The following is a 17223-nucleotide window of genomic DNA, read 5'->3' on the forward strand; positions in this document are numbered from 1 at the left end:
TTATAATTTAATTTCATTTTTATTGATATTTTTACCTGAGTTTACCTTTAAAATGAATGCGCGCAAATGTAATTAAAAGTTGCGCGCAAACGTAAAACATTTTAATCCCCAAATGCGCGCAAACGTAGTGCGCCCATATAAATTTAGATGAAAATTTGCATGTACATGTAGGCTATTTTTTACCTGATTAAATCTAATTTGTAATAAATATACCTTCATGAGCTATTTATTGAGTAAATTGAGGTTCAAATTTCAGATATTTCCTCAAAATACGGATTTGTGGACTTATTTTTCCTTTCGATAGAAATCCATAACTTTTTTTGTTTTAAGGGCATACGATACAGTCAAACTATGACTTATCGGGAAAAGATTCAGTTTTCGACTGATTTTTATCATTCAAACTTATTTAACTTGAAAACGAGTTCATGGACCCATCTTTTTTGAAATGCCATTTGGTTTGATTACACGAGCAGATTATGTGTGCCAATTTTCATGAAAACGTAAATAATGCAATTTTTATAAATTTGATAAATATACAGCAAAAAATTATGTTTTTTTATCTACATTCATGAACATTTGATAAATATGAGATATTTCTGAATATAAAATGTATAAATATTTAGGATACTTATACAATACAGAAATTACAAATCCGAATTTTGTGCCAATATACAAAATTTCCACCTCATTTAACTCAAAAGTACCACATGAAGGTATATTTTTCATTACATATTTGAATTAATCAGGTAAAAAATAGTCTATATGGAAATTTTTATCAAAATGTAAATACGGGATCAAAACTGTATCGTATGCCCTTAACAGATAAACACGATCTGATTTTTGTTAAATTATTTGTAATTTATGTGTTATATAAATATTGCATAAATTTGTACATTTTATTTAACAAAAAACTCAAATTTATCAAATGTTCATGAATGTAGGAAAAAAACGTAATTTTTTTGCTGTATATTAATCAAATTTAAAAAATTGCACTATTTACGTTTTCATTAAAATTGGTACACATAATCTTCTTACGTAATCAAACCAAATACCATTTTAAAAAAGAGGGTCCATGAACTCATTTTCAAGTTAAATCAGTTTGAATGATAAAAATTAGACGAAAACTGCATCTTTTCCAGATAAGTTACCGTTTGACGTCGCGAAAATAGCAATTTACGTTAGCAACGTCATTACCTCCCCTGTAAATGTAATTTCAATCTCATATGTAAATCTATAATTTTGACCATAAGGGTTCAAAACCCTTGAGAATATTAAATTCTGATATAGGAAGTCTTTTGTTTGCCGATGACCTTATAATTTTATCCGAAAGTAAAGAAGGTCTTCAAAATAGCTTAAATAACTTATCAAATTACTGTGAAAAATGGCAGTTATGTCTAAATAATAAAAAAAAAACAAAAACAATGATCATTAAACAAAGAACTACAAAACTGGAACCATACATTGTAAGGTTCAATAATGAAAAAATTGATAACTTACTGAGTATAAATTTCTGGGCACTCTGATAAAAAATAATGGAAATCTAAATGCAAGTTTAACAGATTTAGCCAAAAAAGCTAGGAAAGCTCTGTTTTCATTAAAAACACATGCAGCCTTTTTGGGAAATTTTCCTGTTAATGTATCCTGTAATCTTTTTGATTCTCTTATAAAACCAATTTTAACATATAATGCTGAAATATCATACATGGATACATATCAATCTTATTATAGAGCAAAAGGCAGATTAAAATCCCAAAACAAAGATATAGATAATTTCCAATATTTGGATAAGACTCCCTTCGAAAAGGTTCATGTTAATTTCTGTAAATATATTCTAGGTACTAAAAAAACATCTGCTAATTTAGGTGTTAAAGCTGAACTTGGTAGACAACCAATAGAAAAATATATAAAAACACAAGCAATTCTTTATTGGGCTAGATTAAATACTGAAAACATAAACCCATTGCTAAAAGAAAGTTATACATTAAGTAAACACCTTGATTCACAAGCAGTTTATACTTGGTCCACTTTTATAAAAGATTCAACACAAGAAATGAATATTGATATACAAAAAGTAATGTCCTGTCAAAATATGGAACAAGTTAACAAACTAAAGACTTGGATTAAGAATATTACAAGTAAATTTTATTCAGAACTACTGGAAAATAAAATTAATAGTTTGAACGAAAATAACAAACGTTTTCTTTACAAAAATATTAAAGTCAAACAAGACCAAGAATTTTATCTAAAATATCACAATTTTGAAACTAGACGTTTATTTACAAAAATAAGAATTAGTGACCATAATTTGCTCATTGAGAAGGGCAGATATCTAAAAATACCTCGAGACAATAGAACATGTCCAACTTGTAAAACCTTAGAAGATGAAAATCACTTTCTCCTCCACTGTCAAATTAATAATGTTTTACGTATAAAACTTTTTAATGACATGACAATAGATAATCCTATGTTTCAAAATCTATCTGATACTGAAAAACTAGTAGTCCTACTAAATCCTTCTAATATAAACCAAGTGAAAAAAACAGGTTCCTTTATAAAACAGTCTTTAGAGCTGAGGACAGGGGACTCTTAGTTAGTTTTACTTGTATATATATAGATATGTGTGTGTTCAACTCAGTTATTTAATTGTTGTTGTTACTTTTGTTTATGTCACAAGTATAATGTTACTTATATGACAAATAAAGATTATTATTATTACTATAAGTAATATAATATATTTATGCATTTTCTAATTTTCTTTCTTTCTTTTTTTTTTTTTACTTTCCAATAGCATATCTATAACACCCGGTGATCCACGCTGGGTAGGTGCCTGGTGGATAAGTTTCCTAGCCAGTGGTGCTATAATGTTCATTGTTGCCATACCAATGATCGCCTATCCAAAACAGTTACCAGGTAATAATATCAATACCACAAGCAACCTTTCTAAGGGGGCATTAGATGTCAAAGTTTGACTCAAATTCATACGCAGCCAATATCAAGATAACTGGTTATTTGAAGGTCACATGAATATGCGTTCAATGATGTTTGGTTATTCATCAGAGATGTTTCTTTGCTTATTTTTACAAAATTTAACCAAACTGGCTACTATAAATGACTTAATATTTTACTATTTCAACTTCTTTATTGAAGGATTGACAAAAGAAATCATAGACTATTTTTTTTTTGTTTTAACTCGTAGCTAATGCCCCTTCAAACCCGATCTCGCATTGCTCCCATTTTCTGATATGTCGCGTGGGAGCTCAATCTCTCCATGTCAGAAGACGGTGGCGATGCGAAGTGGAATAACTGTAATATTTTTTCTGTCTATTCGAAATAACATAAAAAATGTGCTGCACACTGTCAAATAACCCGCTACGCGCGTTATTCAGTGTGCACCAAATTTTTTATGTTATTTCTTCATAACAGAAAAAATATTACAGTCATTCCTTAAATATTAATTGCAGACATATTGCATACACGACTTGACAAACTCAAAGCAAGTGAAATATGAAAGATGTTTTTATTGATCGTTCCTCTTCTTGCCGTATCAATAAGTGCTTAACACAGTAAAAGCAAATGCTCACTGCAAAGTCAAGATGGTCCCGAACTCGACCCGAAGACCTGTTTTATATATTATATATATACATTTGTATATTGGACATTTTTTTTAGATATCATTTGAGTTTGAATGGATTCATAATTAAATGTAATTATTTATTCAGGTAGCGCTGCAATTCAAGCAAAACGAAAGTCAGAAGCCTATCAAGGAAAACAAGCCAAGAAAGTTAAAGACGACGATTTTGGGAAATCGTGGAAGGATTTTCCTATAGCCATGTGGAATTTAGTAGGTACAATGTACATGTACAAGCAGGAAACATTGGTGTAAATATAGAAATAGGAAAATGTAATATGATTGTTAATGAGATACCGTTAACTCTCCAACAGAGACCAAATGACGTAGAAAGTTAGTAACTATTATAGGTCGTTGTGCAGCCTTCAACAATGAGTAAACACCATACCGCATTGCAAGCTATTTAAAGTCCCGACATGACTTTTTTTCCTGCTTGTTTTTGCTTTCTTTATAATATGATAGTTGAGACAAATACTTTTAACACATAGCATGCCAGTAATGTTAATTTGTTTTCTGGTGATTTATTTTTTTAACTGAGCAAAAATTGTTTTAAAAATAAATGGAAAATGTGTCTATTGGCTACAGATGCCCATCGATGATCAATCATAATGTTTTTGTAAATTGTCAGTCATTCTAGAGGGCCCTCATGGGGTTTTTGATTATGTGATTACTTGGCCGTTTTTTTAATGATTATTTGATTATTAAGCCAAATATTTCATGATTATTTGATTACCTAGGACTGTATTTTTAGTTTATGATTATTTGATTACTAAAGATAAGCAAATATTTAATGATTATGTGATTATATTGACAAAAAAATGGTGATTATGTGATTACTAGGACCCCCCCATGAGGGGCCTCATTCTAAATATTTGTTACAGGTTTTAAATCCTACATTTCTGTTCATGTCTTTGGGAGCTTGTACTGAAGGAGCTATAATCAGTGGAGTTGCAACCTTTGGACCAAAGTTTTTTGCTGAGAAATTCAACTTACCACCCGCTTTTGCTGGTTTGATAATGGGTACTGTAACTCCAAAATTATTGAGTGCATTTATTATAAAATTGCGATTTTTAAGAATAGACAAAAACCCGTGATCTTTGGAAGAAAAAACAAAAGGACTAACAATTCTTGTTACAGCAGAAACCAAATTTTTATTAATCATATTAAGTTTGCGAAGATTTACTTTTGTTACCAATTTAAAATATTCATGCGCGATCCTAACCAACTTACCGTTCTGCACTCTATTTATGCACTGAAAATGGAATGGAATCTACAAAATACAATTGCAAAACAAATTAGCAGAAGATAACGAATTATAAGGATTAAACGTACTTCTTCGGAAATTCATTGATGTGTAAACTAAAACCAATTAAATAATAATTGAATAAGATTGTTATGTTATAACAGTTTGTGACGGTAAGCTGGTACAGTTACACGTTTAATAGCTCCGAAAATTGCTTTTAATTCTACAATAAATGGAATTAAATTTCACTTCCGTATAAGCTATATTCGTATAACTAGAAATGAAACCTTAAGCTTTTAGTTTCATATGACAGAAACCGTAAAAGATCGTAAAAAGCTTACAGATAAGTTTTATTACTAACAAAACAATCGTCTCAGTGTCATTTTAATATCATTCGTGTTTTAATTGTATTGAAATTATACCTTTATGTCACGACATATTTGTTTGTTTTTGTTTTTATACGATCTCCTTTGATTGTCGCGAGTGCGAGGGGTTGTGAGTTCGATGCTCGACCGAGTGATTGACATTTGACTGCATTTTTATTTCTTTTTTCTTTTTCGGAAGATTATCAGTATTATATTGTTCCTCAGATATATTTTTTCTCTCTTATACTTTACCTAAATGTAGAGCCTATGGAGTGAGTCTATTTCATTATTCCGTATCATTGTAGGTTTAGAATAATGGTTCCAGGATTCCGGTGATGTAGTTTGATTCATTATTCCGAATTATTGTAGGTTGTGTAACGGTTCCAGGATCCAGTGATGTATAGTCTGTTTCATTATTCTGTATTATTGAAGGTTGTGTAACGGTTTGAGGATCTGGTGATGTATAGTTTGTTTCATTATTTCGTATTATTGTAGGTTTTATATAATATTTCCAGGATCCGGTGATGTATAGTCTGTTTCATTATTCCGCATAATTGTAGGTTGTGTAACGGTTCCAGGATCCAGTGATGAATAGTCTGTTTCATTATTCTGTATTATTGAAGGTTGTGTAACGGTTTGAGGATCTGGTGATGTATAGTTTGTTTCATTATTCCATATCATTATTGTAGGTTTTATATAATATTTCCAGGATCCGGTGATGTATAGTCTGTTTCATTATTCCGTATTATTGTAGGTTGTGTAACGGTTCCAGGATCCAGTGATGTATAGTCTGTTTCATTATTCTGTATTATTGAAGGTTGTGTAACGGTTTGAGGATCTGGTGATGTATAGTTTGTTTCATTATTTCGTATTATTGTAGGTTTTATATAATATTTCCAGGATCCGGTGATGTATAGTCTGTTTCATTATTCCGTATTATTGTAGGTTGTGTAACGGTTCCAGGATCCAGTGATGTATAGTCTGTTTCATTATTCTGTATTATTGAAGGTTGTGTAACGGTTTGAGGATCTGGTGATGTATAGTTTGTTTCATTATTCCATATCATTATTGAAGGTTTTATATAATATTTCCAGGATCCGGTGATGTATAGTCTGTTTCATTATTCCGTATTATTGTAGGTTGTGTAACGGTTCCAGGATCCAGTGATGTATAGTCTGTTTCATTATTCTGTATTATTGAAGGTTGTGTAACGGTTTGAGGATCTGGTGATGTATAGTTTGTTTCATTATTTCGTATTATTGTAGGTTTTAGATAATATTTCCAGGATCCGGTGATGTATAGTCTGTTTCATTATTCCGTATTATTGTAGGTTGTGTAACGGTTCCAGGATCCAGTGATGTATAGTCTGTTTCATTATTCTGTATTATTGAAGGTTGTGTAACGGTTTGAGGATCTGGTGATGTATAGTTTGTTTCATTATTTCGTATTATTGTAGGTTTTATATAATATTTCCAGGATCCGGTGATGTATAGTTTGTTTCATAATTCCGTTTAATTATAGGTCATGTAACGGTTCCAGGTTTTATATAATATTTCCAGGATCCGATGATGTAAAGACTATTTCATAATTCTGTATTATTTAAGGTTGTGTTGTTTTACGGTTCGGGGATCCGGTGATGTATAGTCTATTTCATTATTTCGTTCTATTATAGGTTGTGTAACGGTTCAGGGATACGGTGATGTGTAGTCTTTTTCATAATTCCGTATTATGTAGGTTGTGTAACGGTTCCAGGATCCGGTGATGTATAGTCTGTTTCATTATTCCGTATTATTGTAGGTTGTGTAACGGTTCCAGGATCCGGTGATGTATAGTCTGTTTCATTATTCCGTATTATTATAGGTTGTGTAACGGTTGAAGGATCCGGTGACGTGTAGTCTCTTTCATAATTCAGTAATACTGTAGGTTATGTTACAGTTCCAGGATCCGGTGATGTATAGTCTGTTTTATTATTCTGTATTATTCTAGGTTGTGTGACGGTTCCAGGAGCCGGAGGTGGTATGTTTGTCGGAGGATATGTTGTTAAGAAGAAGAAACTGAAGTGTCGAAGCATCATCCGCTTTAACTTAGCACTTAGTTGCATCGCTTTACTTTTTGGTTGCTTATTTCTGATTGAATGTCCAACCCAACGCATTAGTGGTGTTACAATAGAATATAAAACACACATGTAAGTTAAACGTTTTATTACATGTACTTACATGTATAATGAAACATTGATTGTTTTATATACTAGGAACACGACGGGTGCCAATAGTAGAGCAAAAATATCTTGACCCCAAGTATGAGGTCACACTGGTTCTTGATTGGGTTTTTGTGTATTAATTTGTGTAGTGTTTATTGGGGTGTTGTTTGACCCAGTATCCCCATATTTTTGTACCTTTTTACGTTTTTTTTTCTTTTAAAGAATATTCAATAAAATGTCATTAAGGTATAATTAATTATAAAATAACAATACGTGGATGCCAAAAGAATAACAAAAAATATCTGGAAGTACATGAGATCGGCCCTGGTTTCGATGGGACTCCTGCAGTTTTGTCAGCAATAATGGTAACCATGCATATTACCCATTTTTTTTATTTCTTTTTTTTTTTTTGGGGGGGGGGGGAGGGTATAATTTTTCACTATTTTTTACAGCTGCACAATTAGTATTGTCTATATTACTATCAATGTTTGTCAGTTTTCCTTCCAAGATATTATTTCCTTCTTTGAGAAAAATACGTCTTACTCCAAATTGAATTACATTAGCAAACGCATAGCCATGCAAATAAAATTATACTGATAAATTCGATAATAATATTCCCAAAAAAGAAATATAAATGATTATATGATTACATGATCTTAAAATTTCAAAACCATATTAAAAAACATAAATTATAGTTAAGATTTAATCGCTGCACCGAAGGAATGATGCAATTCAGTTATCATATTACAAATGTTTTAATGAGAAAATTCACATTACATTTGCATTTTAAGGAATATTATTCATCAAATTTAGACTTTAATCATATTGTTTTCCAATCATATTCAATTTAGACCTTGATAAAGTATGTCTTAAAAACAACTCTGACTTTAAAAATAGTTTTCAATTACATATAATGAATCATTTTATGTGGAAGCATTTCAAGGATGTTCGCTTCTCTTTTTTTGTATTTTGCCAGATATTCGGAATCCTCTTGTTTTATCCATGTGGTGCCTTTAAAAAAATCACCGCTAACCCCTACTTTTATTTTCATAATTTTATTACACACATGCAGTTTAAAAAGTCTGTAAAAATATTTCATGTTCACCATTTCTTTCTGTATCCACAGTAACAGAGATACTGATCACAATTTAGCGGCTACATGTAATGTGGATTGTGGATGTTCAGCTATGGTATATGAACCCGTATGTGGATTAGACGGCTCACAGTATTTCTCACCATGTCACGCTGGTTGTTCATCTAAGCATTCCTTTATAAAATCACCAATGGGACCTATCAAGGTAACAAAAAGAGAGGGGAAAGAAAGGAAAGGGTCATTCAAAACTCATTTAATAGTCGAATAGAAAATGACAACGCAATTGCAAAATATGAAGAATAAAAGAAAAGACAAATTCCACAAAACCTTACATAAAAAACATAATGACTAAGCAACACAAACCAATAAAAAATTGGGGTATTTCTGATGCCCTGGAAGGGAACGCAGATCATGTCAACCATTAATTGCAATCTGTTAAGCGTTGAATAATATGTACATGAAGTTCTGTGTAACAGATTAATTGTTCAAGTTAATTTTGTGGTTTATAGAATAAACCACGTTTTGATATTCATATTTCTTAATTAAGAGCAGGACAACAAACGTCAAAATGTTATATCAAATTAAATATACTGTAGTTATAGATCACCATTAATTTTTACTTAAAGTTATTATGCCTATACCTGGGAATAGTATATCGACCTTGACCTCATTTTTATGGTTCATTGCTCAGTGTTAAGTTTTTGTGTTTTGGTCGGTTTTTCTTAAATTATTAGCAATAGGTCAACTGTATTTGTTGAATGTTGTATTAAAGGCAAAACTTCTGTTATCTCTGTTATAATAGACGAAAGAAAGATTTGAAATCAAAACTGTCAAGATTGACAAATTCAAGTTGAGCTTCATATTCAGAAAAAAATGAATTGTGTCCAATTAATATATAATTAATTGTAGATGTACTTGGACTGTGAATGTGTTGACGAAAGCATAACATATAAGATGAACAACTCTATGAATAAACAATTAGAACAAACAGATGCGATGAGAACTACGACACTGCCTTCAATTGGCTTATTAAAAACTACGACCTCTTTGTTGTCAAATTCATCAAACATAACTGGACCAATGGGCCCGCCAATGGGAGCATATCAAGGAATTTGTATGTCTGACTGTATATTGATGTACGTTGTGGCGCCATTATTGTTCATCGGAATGTTTCTGACTTTTTCAACAGTCTCACCATGCCAAACTGCCACAATGAGGTAAAACACCAAAAATAAATAACTTTAGATACACAAGTATATAAGAAATGTTTTCTTAACGATGAGTACTATGAGGCTGTGTATTTATACATATCCTACACTGCAAAACGAACGCACTTCTGTAGCCGAAATTACATACATGTGCAATATAATGACAGGTCTTTGATAACCCTGTTTATTACATGTACATTTGTATTTACAGGAATCTGACGTACAGTAGTTGTCGTCTGTTTATGTAGTTCAAGTGTGTTTCTCTTTTTTATATAGATTAGACTGTTGGTTTTCCCGTTTGAATGGTTTTACCCTAGTAATTTTTGGAGGCCCTTATAGCTTGCTGTTCGGTGTGAACCAAAGCTCCGTGTTGAAGGCCGTACCTTGACCAGTAATCATGGTTTACTTTTATAAATTGTTATACTTGGATAGAGAGATATTTCATTGGCACTCATACCACATTTTCCTATATCTATTTGTTCTCATTTCTTTAAACCATGAACGATTTATAGTTAGTTTATTCAGAAAATAAGCATTGGCGGATCCAGGGGATGGGGGTTCCGGGGGTTGGAACCCCCCTTTTTTTGGCCGATCAATGCATTTAAATGGGAGCATATACATGTAGTTGGAATCCCCCCTTTTACTCTGGGTTGAGAATCCCCCCCTCCTTTTTCAAATGGCTGGATCCGGCCCTTCTAAGTTCCAACTCCCCTCAACCAAATTTTAACTGACATGAATTTGTCTAGATTAAGTCTGTTTATGTACTTTTTGTCATATCTGTAGCTTTAAACGATGAAGAGGATGAACTATTCTATAGCCTGATTTTTTATAGGTTTGAGCGAACTGAATGATGATCTATTTTTGTCTTCTTTTTTTTGTGTGTCATTGGGTTAATATCCCATCTTGACTTACATCCAAGGTCACCTTTATTTCTTTTTTGGTTTTTAAAAATCACCTCAAACTACTTAATATTTTTTTTACATATAAAATTTCAATGATATAGATGAGATATCTTGCAGCATTATTAAATTGTTTTCAATAAAAAGGAAGGATGCGAAAGAAAACAATAGTCCGCAATACATTGAACAGCTAAACAAAATCCGATAACAAATGACCTCCGAGGCAAAATATTATTTTTCTCTTTGTTTTCTGATAATTTCTTTTCCATAGTTTGATATTTGTTATTTTTTTTTATCTACTTGCTAGTTTTGCTTTCAATATATACTTGATCACTGAAAATATCCGTATACAAACGTTATATAGACAATAACTGTTTAGTGTCTGTACATATCAGCTGTATTTGTACGAGGCTAAGAAACAGGTGTAATGCGAGCCTTAGAGAGCTATTACTCCTGTTTCGAGCCGATATACAGCTGATATTTAAAGACACTAAACAGTTGTTAGATATAATAGGAAGATGTGGTGTGAGTGTCAATGAGATAACTCTCCACCCAAATAACAATTAATAAAAGTAAACCATTTATTGTCTTTATCCTGCAATTAATTATGTATATTTTGAATTTTGAAAGACGCAAAAACTCACATTTTGTTTTATTTTCGATTTAAAATCCCTTGAGGCCCGCGTAGTAATATTCATGAAAATCACATATTCAGCTGAAGACGGGTTCGCCAAAAAAGAATCTCGAATGGTCAACAATAATACATCGCTCAAGGAGAATAATTATCTATTTTAACTCAACAGTAAATACAAATAACAAAACATTGTCCAATTTGAAACAGAAGTGTACGACAGTTGTCCTACGCTTCAGATTTGGCATTCACTAAACATGCATGCTGAAATTGACACGCATTCAACTTTTGAAATCGACAATTGTACGTCATTGGAATGCGACTGCATTACACATTATGAGGTCACGCAGGTTCATACAATATTCAGTCCGACAGTGGGCGGAGCTTTAAAGCGATATCTGTGGGACTGTATCTGTATAGTAGGACACCCAATGAATTGCAGGATAAAAAGAGTTATCAAAGGTACCGTGCGGTACACGTAGGACCAATAAATACACTTAAAATTTGGGATTTAACTGAAATCATAAACAGTAAATTATTTAACAACCTTTTCATAAAACAAGATATGTTTTTTTTCACTACAACTACAGACCGTTTAACAGACTTTGGTATATGTATATGATATATCATTTAATGCATGGATACAAATCGGCAAGCAGCGTAAAGATCCGCTTCTGAGGAATGAAATCGACCGAGCATATACGAATGTAAAACTACGCATAACCGTGCTTATAAATTTTCTTGTTTCCTGAATTTTGCAATTCTTACTTGTAGTTTTAAAAAGAAAAATGAAGATTGACAATTTTAATAGATTGAATTAATTTGATATCTTCCTTCGATATATTAGAAAATCCACCTGAATATTCTTTATACAATTTTGATTTTTTTTTATTGTAGATGTGTTCCCCAATCTGAAAGAGCTCTAGCAATAGGATTTCAGTGGCTGTTGTTGCGATTATTAGGTATGTATATTGTCTTTTTTATTGCTTTTTTGCACTATTTTGTTCAATTTCATGATCCAAATATGAGTAAAGGTGGGAAGACTCACATAATACCAAATATATCGTGCCACATGCAGTGAATCGTACTTATATAATATCAAAACGTGCAAAAAAAAGTAAACGGGTCAACATTTGAAAGAATTTGGCACTTTTTAAGACAATAAGTGGGGAGTACTGCAATACGATTTTGATTCTGAACATGCATGATAAATTGACACTTGACGTAAAAAAAAAAACAACAACAATTAAAATAAGAAAAAAGTTACAGCCGATTGCATTGAGTGTGTAGGCAAAAATAATATATGGTTAGCTTGTTGGCTTGCTGAACCTTGAAGTCATTATTAGAAGTAAGTTTTAATACCCTACTTTCGAAGTAGCCTAGTCCTACCATACCCGTAACTAGGGGGGCTCGGGGGGTTCGGGGGGTTCGGTGCAGTTTAATTATCTAACAGTGGTCATTGGCCTATCTAGACCGGAGAAAAAGGAAGAGTTTAAAGTCCAAACGTAATTGATTAGGGTAACTATTTTTCTTGTCTAAAATCGTTTATTTTTCTCCAGGTGCTCTTGCTTCTTCTACAAAATTAATACAAACTGTCTTTCTTTTTCTCCTATACGTATTAACTTCCAATCATGGAACACCTTCTCATTGGAATTATTAAAAAAAAGTTTATGTCGCACACACAAAAGTTTCTAGTAAAACTATGAATATATATGTAACACTCCCAAACGTGTCCTGTCCCCCAAACGTATCCGATTCCCCCAAACGTGTCTATTCTCCCTAAACGTGTCCGTAATATCCAATATTCCCCAAACGTGTCTGATTTTATAACCCCTAAACGTGTCCGAAAATTGTTATTCGCCAAAACGTGTCCGCTATTTAACGCCAGAACGTCTCAAATCTTTTAGCGCTAATACATGAATAAAATCAATAACTTTTACGGCAATTCTATAATGGGGGACACAGTTGATGAAGTGGTCATTTATTAGTATTAGTTGGTTCAATGCCGGTTGTTATTGCAAATTTAATCTGTAACATATAAATCGACTTTTGACTGAAATTGCTTATAGTCCAGTTGCAAGTATTATGCTCGTTTAGAGCGCACAAACATGTACAAACAATTCTAGTTCAGTTGAATTAAGCGTTTACCATAGGATAACACCCAATTAAATTCAAATACAATATATTCAGGTTAAACTATGCCTATATATATTGTTTAAAGATGTCAATCTTATTTACAAAACTTGTATTAACAATTACACAAACAAAGCAAGCAAGCCAAACAAAGTTTTACTTTGCAAGCATTAGGAAATCAGCTGTAATCCGCGAATAATGCACGGTAGGATTTTAAAAGAATTGACTTCTCTTTTTTCCAACAGTTCTGATATTTTAAAAGATATTCAAATCATAAACTGGTTATCAGGTATTTTAATAAATTTTAGATTTCCAGCATCACTACTAAAGTGAAGACATGCAAACAAGAGTCATAAGTCTAGTTCCAAATATTTCATGCATTATTTGAACGATATCATATTAACAATAAATACTTTACATAAGTTTTATTATCATACCGGGGATTTAGGAACGGGCCTAAATTTGTTTACGATTATTCGGGATAAACATTCGTTAAACTTAAAAATAAAGACCGATTTTTTTTATAACTTCACTAAGAAACTAATTGATTCTCTCAAAAATGGAAAAAAAGCTCTAAAAATTATAAACTGGTATTAAGGTTTTATATTATGAACTTTTAGTTTCGAGCATCACTTAAATACACGCAAACAAGAGAAACTACGCCCAGTGGCAAATATTTCATGCATGGACAGGACGGCAACATACTTTTGATAAGTTATATAATGAGATGCGGAAGAATATTTGCCGGAACTCTTGGATTGTACCTTAATTATTCCGGGAATTTGGGATTAGGCCTAAATGAATTGTGTACAGTTATTACACTTTACGGTTATTAGGAATCTACACTAATCGTACAATGTAACTCGAAATTAAAGTATATTTTTTTAGAGCGGAAAAGGACAGCTTTATTTTTACGGAATATCAGTGTTTTATCTTTTAGTTCCCTTTATATTATAGGAAAATTTTGGGGAATTGGGCACGTTTGACGGATTGGGCACGTTTGGGTGTTTATTAAAAAATGGACATGTTTAGGCGTTTAAATAATACAAATGACACGCTTTGACGCCCTTTTTACAACTAGACATGTTTTGCAGTTCAGTGACGTCGATGTAGACACGTTTGGGAGTATCGGACACGTTTGGGGGGGGGGGGGGGGGGGAAGGGCACGTTTCTGAGTGTTACATATACAATAAAATCCAAAAATCATGCAATACAATCTAAAGGAAACACTTAATATAAACTTTATCTACTTAATATAAACTTTATCTACTTAAAAATGATCCATAGCAAAGACAAATGGAAAATATGAAAATTCTGAAAATTCTGAAAATATAATAAATTGAATGATACATCTTTACAGGAACGACCCCTGGTCCAGTAATGCTTGGTGCTATCATTGACAGTGCTTGTAAAGTATGGCAGAATATTTGTGGGGAGACGGGTAACTGTTGGATATATCAAAAGACAGACATGGGAATCAAAATATTTATATGGTGGTGTTTAATGAAAGGTTTAGCTGTACTGTTTTATTTCCTAGCTCAATATTTTTACAAGGCACCACCGGAAGACAATGATACAGAGGGCGCTGAAAAACTAATGCATCCCGTTGAAAAATTAGAAACACGAGAGAGTGTCTTATGATAAAGCTGTGAACTTGATCATTGCATGTACGATCATATTTCATTTCTAGACATATCATTACAGTTGGACAATACCGGTAGTTTATCAGGGATACAATTCATTTTATCATCATTATGTCCAATCAAATGCATGTAATGTTTATAAATATATATCTTATGATTCAAACCTGACAACAACCATCAAAAAATCCATTTCAGAACGACAAGGTCTTGACCGAAGCAATCAACGTTCTGACAAAATACATATTACAAAATGTATATGTTCTATATATATATTAAAGCTTACCTTTATTTTTTAAAAGTGTTTTTAGGGTTTTTTTTGTTTGTTTTTGTGTCTAACTTTTATTTTTGTTAAAGACAACCTATTATAAAACAAGTAGATGTGGTATAATTGCCAATGAAACTTTTCTCCAAAAGCGAAAACAATACATAGAAATTAACAACTATCGATCCCGTACGACCTTCAACAACGAGCAAAACCCATATCGCATAGTACATCTATTCACGAAATTTTGACAATATATATAAAAAAAGAAGATGTGGTATGATTTCCAATGAGACAACTGTCCACAAGAAACCAAACAGATTGAGACTTTGTTATAAGATCATGAAGATGTATACTTGAATGCTGTAACTAGTGATAGTGTTGGGAAAATAAAAAACACAATACTGCAAATGATTCTTCAATTCTATATTGGTATTTCAGAGTCTACAAATATATTAACTGGAACTAGTTAACATTGCAATTAAAGCTAGAGGTTTTGCATGCCACAAAACCAGGCTCAACACTTAATTTTTTACTTAGAATGCCCTGTACCAAGTCAGAAAAATGGCCATTGTTATATTATAGTTCGTTTCTGTGTGTGTTACATTTAAATTTAATGTTGTGTTTCTGTTGTGTCGTAGTTTCCTATATTTGATACGTTTCCCTCAGTTTTAGTTTGTAACTCTGATTTGTTTTTTCTCTGTCGATGTATGAATTTCGAACGGTGGTATACAACTGTTGTCTTTGTTTACTTTATTCAACATAAGTTTGTCCACAATAGTGGGATATTGGTAACAAAATTCTTACATGATATTTCCTAACCCCTCCTTTGGGTGAAAACTAGAAAAGAAATGAGAAGAAAGACTCAAAGGAATACATGATTGATGCAAGCTATACTTTATTTTAGTTTTAACATGGGTAGCCATTATATTCGTGATTATTTTTGCCAGAGCGATAGTGAATATAATGCCTATCCATGTTAAAACTACAATAAAGTATAGCTTGCATCAATCATTTTGATTCCGATTAGGACAATTAAGTTAATTTCTATGTTCAATGTGTATAAATGTAGAGTGTTTTTGTAGGCTCTTCCGTGAACCTCTTTTTTGTTTATTAACAAGCAAACGACAGGCAATGTCATTTTTCAGAGGGAGGAGTTTTGCACAGCCAGCATGAACGGATGTCGTATCTACAATGTAGGTCAAATATGTCAATTTCGAACTGCAACACATTACAGTCATAATAAATGAATTAGTAAAATATATATTTTAAATGCATGCTAATCTGAAAAAAAAAATATCATTCTGCAATAGTCAATATACGCATGTCCAAACAAATTTTATTGGATTTAGAGCATGGGTTTATTCACAAACGGCCTAGCCAAGATCAGATGTGCATTTCATATTGGGTCTATGTTATAGGCTTGTAAAGATAAGAAGATAAACTTTACATAAGTAATACATCTTTGAACTGAAGAAGAGAATGTAGGGCTTCACAATGAATATCAAATATCATGTAAAGGTGTTACCGTTTTGAAAAACTAGAGGCTCTAAAGAGCCTGTGTCGCTCACCTTGGTCTATGTGCATATCATAAACGAAGGACACACAGATGGATTCATGACAAAATTGTGTTTTGGTGATGGTGATGCGTTTGTAGATCTTACTTTACTGAACATTCTTGCTGCTTACAATTATCTATCTATAATGATCTTGGCCCAGTAGTTTCAGTGGAAAATGTTAGTAAAAATTTACAAATTTTATGAAAATTGTTAAAAATTGACTATAAAGGACAATAACTCCTTAGGGGGTCAATTGACCATTTTGGTCATGTTGACTTATTTTTAGGTCTTACTTTGCTGTACATTATTGCTGTTTACAGTTTATCTCTATCTATAATAATATTCAAGATAATAACAAA

The 17223-nt window shown here is 32.1% G+C and overlaps 1 protein-coding gene across 3 annotated transcripts in view; it reads left to right on the forward strand.

Moving 5' to 3' along the window:
* Positions 1–15355, forward strand: part of LOC143058904 (solute carrier organic anion transporter family member 4A1-like) — a 70568-nt gene extending 55213 nt beyond the window's left edge. For 2 of the 3 annotated variants that reach the window (XM_076232380.1, XM_076232379.1), the window contains exons 6-13: positions 2789–2910; positions 3720–3841; positions 4510–4648; positions 7223–7421; positions 8563–8734; positions 9439–9746; positions 12165–12229; positions 14761–15355. In XM_076232380.1, coding sequence (XP_076088495.1) covers positions 2789–2910; positions 3720–3841; positions 4510–4648; positions 7223–7421; positions 8563–8734; positions 9439–9746; positions 12165–12229; positions 14761–15041 — 1408 coding nt within the window. In that variant the 3' untranslated portion in view covers positions 15042–15355. Of the gene's footprint in view, positions 1–2788; positions 2911–3719; positions 3846–4509; positions 4649–7222; positions 7422–8562; positions 8735–9438; positions 9747–12164; positions 12230–14760 lie in introns of all 3 variants that reach the window. The other variant, XM_076232381.1, reaches the window with a different exon arrangement.
* Positions 15356–17223: the final 1868 nt, after the last annotated feature.

Source organism: Mytilus galloprovincialis, chromosome 14 (assembly GCF_965363235.1).
Source record: "Mytilus galloprovincialis chromosome 14, xbMytGall1.hap1.1, whole genome shotgun sequence".
NCBI lineage: Eukaryota > Metazoa > Mollusca > Bivalvia > Mytilida > Mytilidae > Mytilus > Mytilus galloprovincialis.